General features: G+C 34.3%; 1 protein-coding gene across 1 annotated transcript in view; it reads right to left on the bottom strand.

The window, feature by feature from the left end:
* Positions 1 to 15,612, bottom strand: part of SBF2 (SET binding factor 2) — a 196,144-nt gene that overhangs the window by 21,113 nt on the left and 159,419 nt on the right. Inside the window, exons 23-28 of the mRNA XM_054390637.1 lie at positions 15,066 to 15,193; positions 12,681 to 12,856; positions 11,696 to 11,841; positions 8,263 to 8,461; positions 6,794 to 6,990; positions 5,502 to 5,639 (exon numbers count right to left, since the gene is read on the bottom strand). Coding sequence (XP_054246612.1) covers positions 5,502 to 5,639; positions 6,794 to 6,990; positions 8,263 to 8,461; positions 11,696 to 11,841; positions 12,681 to 12,856; positions 15,066 to 15,193 — 984 coding nt within the window. The remainder of the gene's footprint in view (positions 1 to 5,501; positions 5,640 to 6,793; positions 6,991 to 8,262; positions 8,462 to 11,695; positions 11,842 to 12,680; positions 12,857 to 15,065; positions 15,194 to 15,612) is intronic.

Raw genomic sequence — 15,612 nt, 5'->3', positions numbered from 1 at the left:
AGCAATATACTTGAATGACATTGTACCTGCCTAACAACCTCTGTCACTCAAGAGCATATTTGGTTTGCCTCTTGTGCCTTGCTGATGCAGCAATATTGTTATTTCCAGAGGAGGAAATTGCTACAGCACACAGATGTGCTCTGATCTGATCACACTTAAGTCCTGTGACTTCAATACAAGATAAAGTAGTAATAAACCAGATTGCCAGGGCCTGTTTAGCACTAGCAGGAAAAAAGGGCAAGTAGTAAATATTTCTGTTTCTTTTGAGACTGTTTTTGTATGTCCAGTGTGAGATATGTGAAAGGTATTTGGTTTTAGAATATAAATAGCACTACCTGAAAATCAAATCCCTTAAAGTATACTAAATTTAGCATTCAAATGGCAGTGTGAAATTGTCTAACCCAGTATGCTGTAAATCAGATTATCAAAAGAGACTCTTGTCCATAAATCTGTGAAGCAAGACATCCACAAGAGGCACCAGAAATATCTCATAACAGAAGAAATTTAGATACTACAGTACCAACACCCCCTTCCAGCCCCTTCAGGAAAAACCCCAAAAAAGCATAGTTAATATTACTTGCACAGAAGAAAAAAAAAAGCTGAATAGACGAAAAAAAGCTGCAGATAACCATAAAGTTCAACTGACACAGCTCAACCAGTAAAATAATTTTATTCCAGTTTTTAGAAGCAGAATTATGTTTCTATTAAAGAAAAATCTGTACAGTAATCCTCAACAGGGACTTTTCTGTACAGTTTAGCTTGTCTCACTGCCTGTTAGTCTTAGATATCAGCAAATAAAGAGTAACTCATAATGGTTGGCTATGAACTTATGAATTGGTAACAGTTCTAAATAATTACAACTGCAAAGATAGCCAATTTTGTAAAATACCTCACATAGTTAAGTAGTATGTTTAGTATACATCTCTACTACTATAGATGAAATGAAGACTTTAGCAAGCAGAAATCACAGCAAACATTTAGTAAGAGAAATAACTTCTTGGTCTTTTGGAATGAAAACAATACTACTTCCACTGTCTTCAAAGATGATCTACACAAAAATACACAGTGTCACGTTCTAACATTTTACAAACACAGGCAATCACTAATGCCTGTAGTACATCAATAGGAACAAAACAGGTTAGAAATATGTATGGATGAACATGTTTGTCAGTGATGGATAACAGTGACTAAAAACCATCATTATATTTCTTCTATATTTGCCCGTTTAAAATTTTCAGAGGAAATTTTCTACATACCACTCTGCATTAGATCATAAAATTAATAAAAAGAAATATGGTGAAGTGCATGACTAATCAGCGTCACTGCATCATACATTCAGCGATCAAAGAACTCCAAACCAAATCACAACACTGAACCCCAAAATTTTGATAATGCAGAATCAAGACTTTCTATCAGGACCACTTTAGCATGGATTAAGATACTGTAGCAGTTATGGAGATGGTAGAAAAGAACGTGCTTTCAGGACACAGAATACAGTACCTTGATGGGCTCTTCCCTTAGTTGCTGATTTGGAATTTGAATGAGTGAAACATTTATCTCTGTACGCAAGCACTGGTAGATAACAGTTAAGACAGAAGGAGGAGGAATGGAATGCACATTGCAGCGAGACACATTGCAGGAGAAAAGAGAAGGGTTACTTATTAATTTCCAAAGATCTAGTATATATCGAATTTCTTCATAATACATGATTTATCAGACAGCACACATCTCAGTCATCACAAGACAAAACATTGATTAAGCCAGAAAACCAATATAAAATGGGAACGAAGAACCAATTTATCAAAAAGGAGTAATTTTCATTGTCATTGCATTAGTTTCAAACAAGTATAACAGCTATCATAATTACACTACCAAAAAAAAAAAAGGTAACAAATCATTCTGCTGAGTACTTTACTGAAAGTATCTGTGCAAATCAAAGTTAGCCTAATTAAAAATATAGTTTAAAAACCCTGGTTTAGCCTATTTAAAATACATAATTTGATGCAGACCTCAAAATCAGTGGGCAAGAATTTAGTTCTATACATATACAAACACTTTTAAAGGACTGTGTAGAAATATCCAATTTAGGAAAGATGTTATATCTGTCACACAAAGAGATTTCTTTCCCCCCTTGGAAAAAAAGAAAATCTCCTTTTCACTAGGAGAGCCTTATATGCTTATCAGAGGGTATATTTTTGGCTCAAAAGCCACATCAGCACAAGCAACCTCTTTTAACACAAATATTCTATTAAAACATATTCAAAATGTTAATGTCTCCTGCTTTTAAAATAAATGGTTGAGTTGAATTTGTATTAATTATAAATATCCTAGTATTTTTCCAACAGCAGAAAAGCATACTGAGAAAATTCTTTTTCTACTAACTTACATTAACAATGCCAGGTAAGAAGTGCTGTTCTGTAGAACTACACTAGACTTACAAAGTAATACAAGAAGAAAAGGTATGCCTTTTGAGCGACCTTACAATTCTCATGAAAGTTATCAACCAAGGCACTGCCAAAATAAAAAAAGTCCAGGAATGAAAATATATTATGAAACAGAAGTACTTGGTGAAGTATTTCAGAATCAGAAAAAAATTAACTGGGCTTTAGGCAAATACTTTGCTACAATGTTCCAGATGAAGTAATAAACCACAACTGACACAGATACAAATATTCAGAACAATTGATGAGTATTGAGAACAATGATCACTTTATAAAATGATAAATACTACTCAAGCACTGGCACATATCTTTTAACTTATTTTTTTAAGGAGGTGTATTAAAATGCATTGCCTGGCACAAAACCCAGAAAATGTCATTTTCAATTGGTGCATCATAGCTGAACCTGACTTTTGAGCTCTGGTATGTGTGAAAATGAAAACAAGGAAAGATAGAATCCAGAATCAAAACCACAAAAATACTGCTATTGTATTTGGTTCAGTTCAATGCATAATGCATGGCTGCTTGCTTTCACAAAATAACTAGCTAATCCCACTGTCTTTTTTTTTTTTTTTGTGTAACACTGCTTCATACACGGAATAGAAGTAGCTGTGAAAAAGTAGTAAAAACCTTTGTAGTAATAAATCACATTAATCAATTTGAGAACAACAGTTTTACAGATTACTTTGTGTTTTAGAATTTCTTCTAAAAGAATTGTCTTGGCTAATCTAAAAACTATAGTATTTACTTCTCTACAGGGAGATATTCCCTTTCTCTATTCTCTTTTACCCTGTCAACTTCTCACCTTCACTAGGGCTCCCACTGTGCTTGTCAAACATTCTTATGTTTCAGCAAAGCCCTCATGTATCCTGCTGAACTGTGAACAGACTGCAGATACTGGCCTGTAATTACACCTTTCAGATATATAGAGCAGGTGTGGCATCAAGACACAAGATAACTTCACTGCCCTCTTCCCGATTACTGCTGAAATTTAGCCAAGAAATTTCCATGTCCAACAAAACACATCTGTGATCTAAGACTACCTTGAGACTCCTTTTTCTCTTCACTAAGTAGCAACAAACTCATCCTATCACACCTTCCACAAACTTATCTCCAAAACCAGCAGCAGTTATTTCAGTAATCCTTTTATCTTCAAAAGAAAACTTCCATATAGTCAACCACCAAGCTTTTCCTCACTCATCTGGAACACCTTCACTGCTCCTCAGCACCACTTCGCTGTTGGCACTTTTGTCCCAGCATGAGGGAACGGAGTCAACTGAATGTCTTCTGTCAGCTACCCAGGATTTTCACTGTTTTGGTATGAAGTCAGACTGGGCACAGCCACCAATTTATGTACAATTCCAGACACTATTAATCCCTGTTCTTTTAAGTCCCTATCCATTTTACCTAATTAAGATCACTTAACTTTTTTCATCTCTGTCTACTAAATAACATGACAGTGAGTAGAAAACATAAATAAAACTTCTAGATATGAAATATACATATAGAATGAATAATGAAAAGGCAGAATTTTCTGGCTTTTGGTGATCACCATTTAGCTGCCTGTTCTCTCTTCCCCTCTGCTCTGATTCTCATCTAACTTCTCTATATAGCCCTGAGTATTTCCCTTTCTTCTTTCCTTCCTCCCTCCCTCCTGCCTTCTTCCTTCTTTCATTCCTCTAATCCTGTCCATCTCTTTTGGAAATTTTTAATCAACATTCTTCCCCATATGAAGTGACGGGTTTTTATTACATAATAAAGTAGGTTGGAATGGACCTCAGCAGGTCAAAGTTGGTGTAATTAATTTTAGCTGATGTATAAAAAAGAAAGAAAAGAAACTTTTAGATGCTGAGAAATAATTGTAAGGGAAGTCTTCAGGACTGAAAGGTAATAAATAATGTATAAAGTGTTCCCTTTCAGAAAGAGATTCATCCCTATTCTAACAAGTATATATTTAAGGAATTTGATGCACTAATGTTATGCATGTATTATGTATAAAAAAATAAATATCATAATCATTTCCTCAGCCTAGAAGAACAAAAGTGTTTGGAACCCACTTCACAGAATGAAAGCTTTTTGTGGAAATGACACTGACGAACTCCTGTAACTAAGAACAACTGTTCCTGAAGAATGCACTGTATTCCCTTACTTATGATGCCTAGCCACATGACTCCCTCCTTTACTTGAAGTAAAATTATTATATGCAATTTTATGAAGCATGAGCTAATCTTCAGTCAAATGCTGGAACAATCTGTGACTGGAAATTCTGAAATGCTTTCAGTCCTAACAAATTTTCAGGCTATACATTTTGGATAACTTTTAAATATGCATGAATCACAAAGTATTTAGAAATGTAATTCCTAACTGAGTGCTTAATTTTCCACTAATTTCCAACATGAAACATGCTTTATTTCAATGTCAAGTAAAGGACTTAAACAGAAATCCCAGAGACTAAGGCTAATCTGTAATTTCTCTTCTGTTGTTCCACAGAGTAAGGAATCAATAAGCAGTGTAATTACTTTTATTATTACTAACATCATGTTACCATTTTTTATTTCAAATAACAGACTTTGAGCTAGTCTTACTAACCTCCTCGAGCAAAGCTATTGGACAGATTTACATCCAAATGTCCTGGCACTACCTGCTTAAACACAGTGGACATTCTTGAAGCCCTTCTTTCAGTGCCTAAAGTCAGCCAGAAAAAAGAATAGATTAAAAAAAAAAACTACAGACTTACTCAGACTAGCACTTTACGTAATTGATAAAATCCCCTTTTTCACACAATACAGATAATTCTTGCCCATTTTGTATTTCAGATTTATTTTTTTAAGACAGATGCATATACTGGCAACAGTATGGAGAAGTTAGATAAAGCTAAGCAGTATTTTACAATACATGAAGCAAAGCATGCACACTTTGGGAATGGTGTTATTTTACAAGAAAAGGTACTGTTTGGCTATAGTAGGCCAGTTACCATCAACTGAGTAAGACAAGACAGACACAATCTCAAGTCTTGTACTTCTCTAAGACATTGGGAAAAGCACTCAATGAACAAAATTTTACCTGGAGACAGAGCAATTGTTGGTCTAACAGTGAGAGTATTACTACCATTCATTTTGCAGTGGACGGATATCACATTCAGTAAGGCTTGTAGGTATTTTTCCTGTTCTATACTGCTTGAAGATTCTAAAGAAGCAGGAGCTAGAGTCACAAGAAGAACAGAGTACATTAAAATGTCAGTATATTTGCAAATACATACAATAATAAAACCACAAAGCTTATGTACAGAAAAGCACTGAAAATACTTCAGTTTGTTTATTGAAGGTTCAACAATCCATTCTGGTCCTGGGCCATATCATGACAAAAAGTCTTGATGAGTCAAGATTTTTTTTCAAGTGGCAAAGAAAATTTTTTGAATTCTAGTTCATTGCAGCCATCTCCAGACTTGCTATAGGACAAAAATGTAATAGCTGCTTAAATCAGGGTTTGGTATCTTTACCATAAGAGTCAAGATTTGGAATGAGAGATAAAAGAGTCAAAGAACTAATTAAGCATATTTTGACAAACTACAGTAGTAACTTTTAAGTAGTTTTCCCCAGAGATGACCCTATCACATTCGATGCTGGAGACTAATAACCTAATTAGTTGGAGATGGCAAAAGAAATTTCATGATAGCCCTGGTAAAATTATTATCTAAATAGCCCTGATGAAATTAGCATCTTGAACTGGAAGCACAATTAGGAAGTGATTAGAGAATGTATATGCAGGAACACACTGTTTCTGTCTGACAAAGCTTGAAGAAAAACATTCTCTTCAGCTCCGAAGAAAGGTTCACACATCCTGAAATCCACCTGAACAATCTCTGGGTCTCTTAGTCCTTCAAGTAATGCTGCAAAAAGTCAATTTATGTCTTAATAATCTAGTTAACAAAATGAAAAAAAAAAGGTCTAAATGCAAGCATAATGTCCTTACCACTTGAACTTTTATTTTGTGAAGAGTATTGTGCGTGTTTTAGGAAAGAGACTCAGGAGACCACCAGCTTGACTTACATGAAAGTCTGTTACTGAACTGAGCAGATATTTGAATTAAAGATGGAGGGTAGTCACGTCCTGAGGAAAGTTTCCATTTTCTTCACATTTTAAAGAAACGGTAACTTCAGAAGCTCATGTCTGACAGATAGTTACTGTAAAACAGATTATCTACTGCCTAATATACTGCTGGAAGCATGACAAGCAATATAAAAGACTATATAAGCATTCATATCCCAAGGCTTCTGATTCAATCATGTCACTGCTTCCTTCCACAAAATAAGTATTTCACAAAATTACTTAGAAATCCTAGCTGCAGCAACTCACCTGTAGTATGTGTATTTTGGGATTTGAAGAGGCCAACAACACCTTTTCCATGAAAGCCTCCAGATCTAAGTAGGAGAGTACCGTTTCTGGTATTCTTCCAACAGACAACTGGTAGGCGATTGTGACGGTAACAGCGAGCAACTCTCTGCAGACTGCTGTCTTGAACAGACTGAGGCACTACCAGAAGTCCAGGGTAACTGCATTGGCATAAAGGTAAAAGAATTGAAAAACAACTAAAACTGCTTTCAAAATTTTAAACAAGGAAAAAAAAGTCCAAAAATTATGAGCTGGATATACATCTTAATGAAAATACACCTCAACTGTTAGAATTATATTTTATTTAGTAATTCTTATTTTTGGTCCAATCCTAGCAAATACATTAATTCATACAGAAAACTGCATTTTAAAACCCAACCCAAGAATATCACTATTAGTTTCTTTCCACTGAAGGCTGTATTTTGGTAGTATTTTCCTTCTCAGTAGACCTCTTATCTGTCACTGTAATGAAACTGTATTTTTCAGCATGACAAGAAAGAGAATTTTGAGGTATGCAGATGATGCAGTACTTTTGTTTTGACACTTGTATATGAATACAAGAATTGAAAGGAAAGAATGTTAGATTGCCTCAAGTAACACAACTATAACAATGCTTTTTTGGTGCACGTCAAAATACATTTACATTTTAGTCTGATTACTTGGAACAGCATGTTTGAAACTGTACTTTTCTGTACTTTAAAAAAACATTACACTGAGAGATGAGGAAATTTACTGATACCTTTAAATAATAAATAACTACCTTTAAAAAATATAAAACCCAACAAGATGGTAGTTGTGTTTATGTTAGTGAAAGAAGGATTCAAGCAATTATTTTCTATCTATGCCAAAAAAATATTCTATTTAAGTGCCAATTTCATATTAAGACGAAAATTAAGATGAGGAGCAGGGCAAAACTATGTTTACTAAACAGCTTTGTTCCTCTACCGCATACACTGTTCCTGTATATTTGGATCTTTGACTGCCCTTATTCGAAATGTATGTACATGAAATTCACCATCTACTGCTTAAAAACACAGTAACCAAACTAATATGGGCACTAGATAAGTATTTACATACTGAGATTTGTAATCCACTCAATCTTTAATTATCTTTTCTAAAAATGCTATTAAAACCTCATGGTTTTAGAGGAAGAAAGTTGTCTGCATAATGTGATTTAACAAACTGAATTATTAGTCTGTTGCTCCAGATAAGTCAGAATCGTCTTTATGGACCTTCTCTGGGTTTTCTCCAGCCTGTCCACATCTTTTGACAAATCTGAATGGAATACAAGTAAGTTCAAGATCACTGGTTGAACACTCCTACCATAGGTAAAAATCTTCTCAGACTAAGTTCCTTAAATGGATGCATCATGTGGTTATGTGTCTGTTAGGTCATCTTCATTTTCAACCACTAGACTGAGTGGGTAAACTCACCTCCTGCAAAGTGAATACATCCTGTTCAGCGCAGTTATTCTTAAGTATTCTGTTTTTGAGCGAGAAGAGTTACTACTGATGGTCCCTAGTCCCAAACGCTGATAGTCTCTGAAACAGGCTCTTTCTACCAATTGCTCCATTGTTGATTTTTCTGACGCTTTCAGGGTGCCACTCATGTGCAGCTCACTGTCATCTGAAACTGAAGTTAAAAATCTTAAAGACTATTGGGGAGGCCAGCAGTTACACAGAAAATGATGCCATTTTTTTCTGAACAAAATGTTAGTTTGTCTTACTGTCAGTTACAAAGGGACAAGAACTAATACATACTAACAACCATTTACTGAAATTTTAAGCAATTGTATTTTAGTCAGGAAACCTGAACATGTTGCACAGTTACCTACTGCACTTGTAGCTGGCGTGGCTGACAACTCACCAAAATACTGGAAAAAATTATCTCAAATATTTAATTTAACTGAGCAAAAGGCAGTTCATCTTTATTTCAACAATTTATGAACACCTGTTAAACTCAAAACTGCTACACAAAGATGTACCCAAGACACAATAACAAAAATTATGCATTATCAATTCATTAAACATCCAAGGTAAAATGGACTTTGCAATTGTTTTGAACTTTAAAAGATACAACCATCTTTTTAAGGCTTCGTTCAAATTAAACAATGTTTGTGTCATAATTTCACAACAGATAACTGTCGGTTTCTTAATGCCACAGTTTCAATGTCAAATATCAGATTTCTTCAGCTGTGCACGTTAGCTATACTTTACAAAGGAAAAAAAAAGAAATCTTTAACCATGAGAGATAAAACCTTATCACAAGTTCAAACTACAATGAAATTCAAGTCAAGCAAGTTCTTTGTACAAAACCTGCCACCTGCCTGTTATTGACACTTCCAACTATTTCCAAATACTTCTGAAAGCAGATTTACTGTTCTCAGCAGGTATCAGTTACTTGTTAACACCTTAAGCATTTAAATATGTGCATGAGGGAAATACTACTTAATGTATGAGGCACTGAAAAGTATATCAGGATTTAAATTTAAGACGAATTAATAAAACTGGAAATTAGAACTCTTTTTAAAAAAAAAGATACTGTTACAATTTTACTAGCAGAAGACAACATTCAAAATTTACAGGAGTAGAATCCATACACATTTTCATTTCTGCACCTTAGCATAAAAGCTACATGAATAATTTTCTTGCCCCTGCACCTCAAATGAAACCAACAGTTGCTTATCTGACTTCTGATTTAAGTAATAGAATTTGATGCTGTGCATAGCTCCTTTTTTCTGTGTTTTCATATTTATTATCATTAGAAAGAAGATAGAAAACATTTATAAACAAGAAGTGTCCTAACGAGAAATAAATTGAAACAAATGGGATTTAAAATAATTTTATATTAGGACATGCACAAACTTTGAATGGAGAGCTGTAAGTGACTCACATAAGATGAGGGTGCATTTTTCAAAATATTTCTTCTAAAGCTTTTTTTCTTATAAAAGCAATATATTGGTGATCAGAATAAAAAGATAAGAGATTATAAAAGTTTATATAAATGTCATCATACAATCCTAGAATGGCTTAACCTGAAGAGGAAGATGAAAATGTTTTGCTGCCTCAAGTTTAGAATAGATTTTTAAAAATTTGATTTTGAAAAGAAGAGGATTTCACTGTTCCTGAGATATGACTGTTTGTACAAGTGGAGTTTACAATCTCCTATTTTATGGAGCACACCACTATGATCACCTAGAAGAAAAAGAGTTTAGTAGTTGTGAGATTCTAAATTCTGAAATAAAAAGATGGGTGGGAATTGGAGGGAAATTAGATGTTCATTATCCACAAGTACAGTACTGTGCCCAGTTTTGGAAATCACATTTCAAGCTATATTTGAACCAAATAAAGAGGACTTGAGAAAACTACAATGAAGATGAATATAAATATATCAAGACTGAAACAACTTCAGATGTTTAATATCCAGAAAAGAACACATAAATGAAATACTACAGTTGTCCATAAATATATTAAACATTGCAATCAGAATGAAGGGAATCTTCTCTTCTACATTTATATAGAGGCAGAGTAAGCGGTGAAGGCTTTAAATTGTGGCAAGAAAATATTTAGGCTTGAGTATCAGAAAGTAGCCTGTTTTTCTCCAGCATTAAGGATGGTTAAAGCATTAGTACAAACAGCCTAGAGTTGTGGAACCTTCATCTTGGAAAGCTTCTAAGAAAAATGAATAATGCCAACTCTTAAAATCTCTTCACTATCAAGAGAAGTATGAATAGACAAGGAGAATTGTACTTGGTGTCTTCAGATGAAGGAGACACAATCACCCCAAAATAACCCAGGTTCAGCCAGCACAATTGCTTCTGACTGAAAGAATCTGCATCATCAGAATGCATACTAATGTACTCGAGGAATTTGCTGGACATTCAATTAAGGATGTTATTTTTCAGTACTGTAAAAGCATTGTGTATTTTATAATGCTTTCTTTTTTGCCTTTTAAAAACCCACTTTTAGATGGAACAGAAGATGACAGTCAGTGTTTTTAGTTTTACTGGAATGGCCTTCTTCCGTTTTGGTGACAATGGAGACAACACAGTAACATAAAAGTGCAACCTTCATACATCTTCTCCTAAGTCACATAAATTGTCTTGCTCACTGAAAAAATAATCAAGAAGAAAAAAATGGTTTGATGTTTTGATGAAATTAGTGTTTGATAAACATTTCATTATCTGAAATGCCTTTTTGTTGGTGTTTGGTTTTGTTTTTTTAAAGAAAGAAGGGTATGACAAAACAATACCTGTTTATGTAGAGGAGAATCTGGTTCCCTCTAGTGGTTTATTATAAATTAGCACTGATCCAGATAAGGCTATATTGACAGCAGCACGTGGTAGGAAAAGCAGTGTTTGGAAGAAAGTTGAACTCCACAGGAGCTTTCTACCTTTTATATGCAAGTACTTTCAACCAAAATTTGCAATATGGTATTTTCAGCAGTAATGACTTCTGCTGCTTTCAGATTTTACTTGTCTCCTTCACATCTGCAGAAGTCTCCCTCATGGTATTTGCACATTCTTGAATCTCACCAATTACTGCTTTCTCAATGCAGACTAATTGCAGATGTCATGATAGCTAAAACCAGAAGTTACAGTATGTCTCTGTGCTGTTCCATCCACACTATTATGATGTAGAAAATTATTAAAAAGATACTATATGTAAATACTTTGATAGTTACAAGATAATAATCTAGTATTTTGCTTTATCACTGAATTAAGTCAACTTCATCTTTTGACTTGTCCTCTTTCCTGTCTAGGAAGACTGCAATTACTTTTTGAAGACATTTCTTATCAGTATGTTGGAATGCCAGCAAAACAGAAGAGACATCAACCAACACGAAAAAAAATTGGTTTACTCTTACCAGAGATATCATCATCTTCATTCCAGCCTGGGCGATTCCCTCTTTCTTCTACTATTGTGCTTGTTTTCTTCTTTAACAAATACTGGCGTCCAATTGTCATCTTACCGGCACGTTTTGCTCCTTTCACAATGCTTTTTGAGAAGGTACTATACATTCAATCAATAAAAATATTTAGAAAGATGTGTATGATTCTCCATGATAGCATGTACACATATTTATGATGAACCCATTTACCCAAATAAAATGTATTCATAATTTTCCATTTAACATACTGTCAAAAATTATTGCCCCGTTTCAGATTAATTTGTGTCTATTATGTCTAATGATAATGAATAATAAGCAGCCATTGTCTTCCTTTAGGTATTTGTAAAGGCAGGAAAGATCGTAATTACTTCAAAGTTTAAGATTCCATGACTAGTTTCGTGTGCTACTTTCCTGTGCCAACAATGCAGTAATCAACCGAGAATCACAGGAACTACCGTTCTGGAAAAGACTAATAATCTATCTAGTCTAGTAAAAATTAACATATAACAAACTTCAAAAGAGGACACACAGCTCAAACTCTAGATTAAAAAACATTAAGGAACTGTACACACTGTACTAAGAGTAAAATTAATTCTCACCCACATGAGGTTATTAACTTATAAAGTAATACACAAGAAATCTGTTTTTTATGTTGGCACAGTTTGCACCCATGAAGACGATACTTGCGTTGTATGCATTTCAAAATGTAATGAGATGCTTGTTCAAACTTACTGAAGCCAGAAATTTGAATACATTAATATGTTCCTATAGGAAATGGACTACGTCTTGATCATACTAATCTACCTTTTATTCAGAAAATATAAAAAGATGCAACGGTAATCAGTTATTTTGACTTTCCTGAAAACTGCTTGATAGATTTGCATGCCCAGTCAGATTGTTCAATGCATTTGACTAATACTAAACGAGAACATCAGTAAGAAAAGAAGAAGAATGACTGTACCGGAATGAAGTGTTCTTTTCTTTTTGTTTTGGTAAAATTATCTGTGGTGCTGTTTGCCCAGCTGCAAATGCAAAAGTGCTGAAGATGGACTGAGGATAACGAAACTTCATTAACTGTTTCTTAAATATTTCCACCACTTCAGGACTTACTTCTTCATCAAATGCTACTTTAATTAACTGCATAGTAAAGGCGTGACATGTTAGAAACTTAAAATGATTATAGAATTAAACACATTAAAAGATATTAAAACGTATTAACAAAATTCCTACAGTTAAGTGATTCTATGCCCACTGGAAAAGAGAAATGTATATTATATACCTCCTTGATTTTAAGGGACAGTATACAGCTTATTAAATTCTCATTCATTTTTTATTTAATACTGAGGTATTTTCAATAAGAAGCATCTGCAGTTCTCATAATACCAAGCAGAAAACAGTTTGGTAAATCCAAGCAGTAGTGCTGGCATTAAGATTTCTACAAAAATACAAATATTAGTCACATGTGACAGCTTAGCCTGGAAATACTCTGCCAGCTCTGCCCACAAAATGGGAACTAAGGCTAGTAGGGCACTTCAAAGACTCTCATCAAATCAATAATTTCAGCATTCATATGTCACAACAATTATACTTTCATTACTTTGCCTCACCTTGCAAAGTATAGAAAATTGCTAATAATAAAAATGTAATAGTGATGGCCAATCCTTAAAAAGGAACTAACCTATTCAACACTGATTCTTCCATCCCACTAAAAAAAGTATTTTTTTAAAATCCCATCCTCTTTGGAAAAAAGGATAACATTTCATGGAAACAAACAAGCAAAGAAAACACCACCACCACCCAATACAACAAAGTAAAAAAAACAGAGATAGAAAATTCAGAATTCATAAAAGGGCCCAGAAGAAGTTTAAGAATGTGGAAAAAAAGCAACCAAATAAGTATCCTGGAGTTTTATTTCTGAGTGTGTACCTCCACACCTTTTGCATGTCTTTTGTTTGCCACTAGAAGGTGGATTTCATCTTTGCTTTTTTTAATATCACTTGTTTTGTAAATACTTTCCAAATGACTAATAACTGTGCTGTTCTAGGATCTCCTTGAAAAGAGCTCTTCAATCTTTAGGGGTTATACTGATAGAAAGTTTTAAAGACATGAAATAACTTAGCTATTACCAAAACCTTCTGAAAGTTGTAATTAATAAACAGAGAGAAGGGGCTATTTCATACTGTATTGAACTCTAGCTGTTACAGAGGGAACAGAAAGTAAACTGTTTGCTGATTGTTTTTGTTCTCACAACCTAATACAAAACTATGCTAAACAAAAAAACAAAAATTATGTTTGACTAGGATCCAGCACTAAAAACACTGAGCTGTGTCTGTATTTAGCACATCATTGAAGCATGCTAACAATTCTGGTAAAAAATGTTTGTAAAATAGAAGTCATTATGAGGTCCCCTCCAAAGTCCACAAAACCAACTCTTTTTCAAGTTGTTTTACTCACTTGTATTCCTAATCTTACGTTTTTAAATAGGCTACTGAAGAATGATTAACTATATGATGTCCATTATTGTGACCAACTAATAAGATGTTGATGATCTACTTTGTTTTTAAATGTCAGAATTATTGATCTCAAAGAAAATATACTTCTGCAGTTAGCTAACACAACAACACGCTGCTTAAGTATCACAGCCTATTTTCAGTGCATAACAAAATTCTTTGCCTTCAACTTCCCATCTTCTATGGTTTGACCACAGTTAAGATCGCCACCAAGAAGAAACATTTTACGGAAGACTTCAGAGACTTCATGATGCCAAATTCTCACATGTCCATCTCTGTTGATTGCCCTGTGTATATGCTTCTGCTGAACACAGTGACAGCGATTCTGCAGACAGGAAACTACTAGGATCTGTGCAAGTCATATGGGGTTCTGGTCAGTGCTGGCTATCCTACAGATTCCTGGAAGTGCAGCTTCCATGTGAGAGAGACCATGACTTTCAACCACAGATTTTTAAAGAGAGCTGATGAAGTAGCAAGTCTTGAGAAAGGGGGAATACTTAGAGCTGTTCTATATTCATTGCATGTAGCTGGAGAAGAGAGAAAGCATGCTTCCAGTGGCAGCTCTACTCACTAACAGTAAGATTTTGGATACAAAGTAGTCCTTTATTGGATCCAGAACTGAAGGTGAGGAAAGGAGAGAAAGAAATCAAATATGAAAATGGTAATCAATGAAAATGGTATCAACTGGGCTAAGAAACACCAGGGTTTGTATGAGAGAAATGTATTTGCTAGTAACTTTACTGGGCAGGGAAATAAACTTTTCACAAGCATCTGGACAAAGTGCCACTCATAATATTTTGAGCTGTGTTGTCACAGATTACAAAACTTCCTTTTACCTGAAATGTAGCTGAAGTGATCTGCAGCCCTTCCTGCATACTCTGCTGTAACTGGTTCTGTATTGTGATTTTCTTCTCTTTTGTCACAGATGCAATAGGAAAGCTCCGGATCACTGTCTGCTCTCCAACTGAGGACCATCAAATGGTATTTACAGACACTTGTTAGATCACAGAATCAAGTCTGGTTTGATCACATTGTATTTTGAATAGATAGGAATGAGTAAGTACAAATTAACATGAAAATAACAGTACAGAATTAATTTCAGGCAAAATACCTGAAAAGCTGGTAGATTCCTAAGATATTATCTGTACTCTAAATTTCTGACTAATTTTCTCTGGGATGATTACAAAAATATTCTCCTTCCTTCTGTGTCTTTTTACATTAGGAAAATGCACCTCCCAAAATCTAGGTTGGTAGGAGGCGAAGAAAAACTTCCAAGCGTATTCAAATTTCATACTGCAGTATACAACTTATAAACAAAGGATAGATTCATATCTTTACCTATGACCATGAACTTTCCACAATAAATTTGTATTTCTGAATGAC

The sequence above is a fragment of the Indicator indicator genome, chromosome 21, assembly GCF_027791375.1.
Source record: "Indicator indicator isolate 239-I01 chromosome 21, UM_Iind_1.1, whole genome shotgun sequence".
In the NCBI taxonomy this organism is placed as follows: domain Eukaryota; kingdom Metazoa; phylum Chordata; class Aves; order Piciformes; family Indicatoridae; genus Indicator; species Indicator indicator.
The sequence above is the reverse complement of the archived record's forward strand: the minus strand, read 5'-3'. Positions and strand labels throughout refer to the sequence as shown.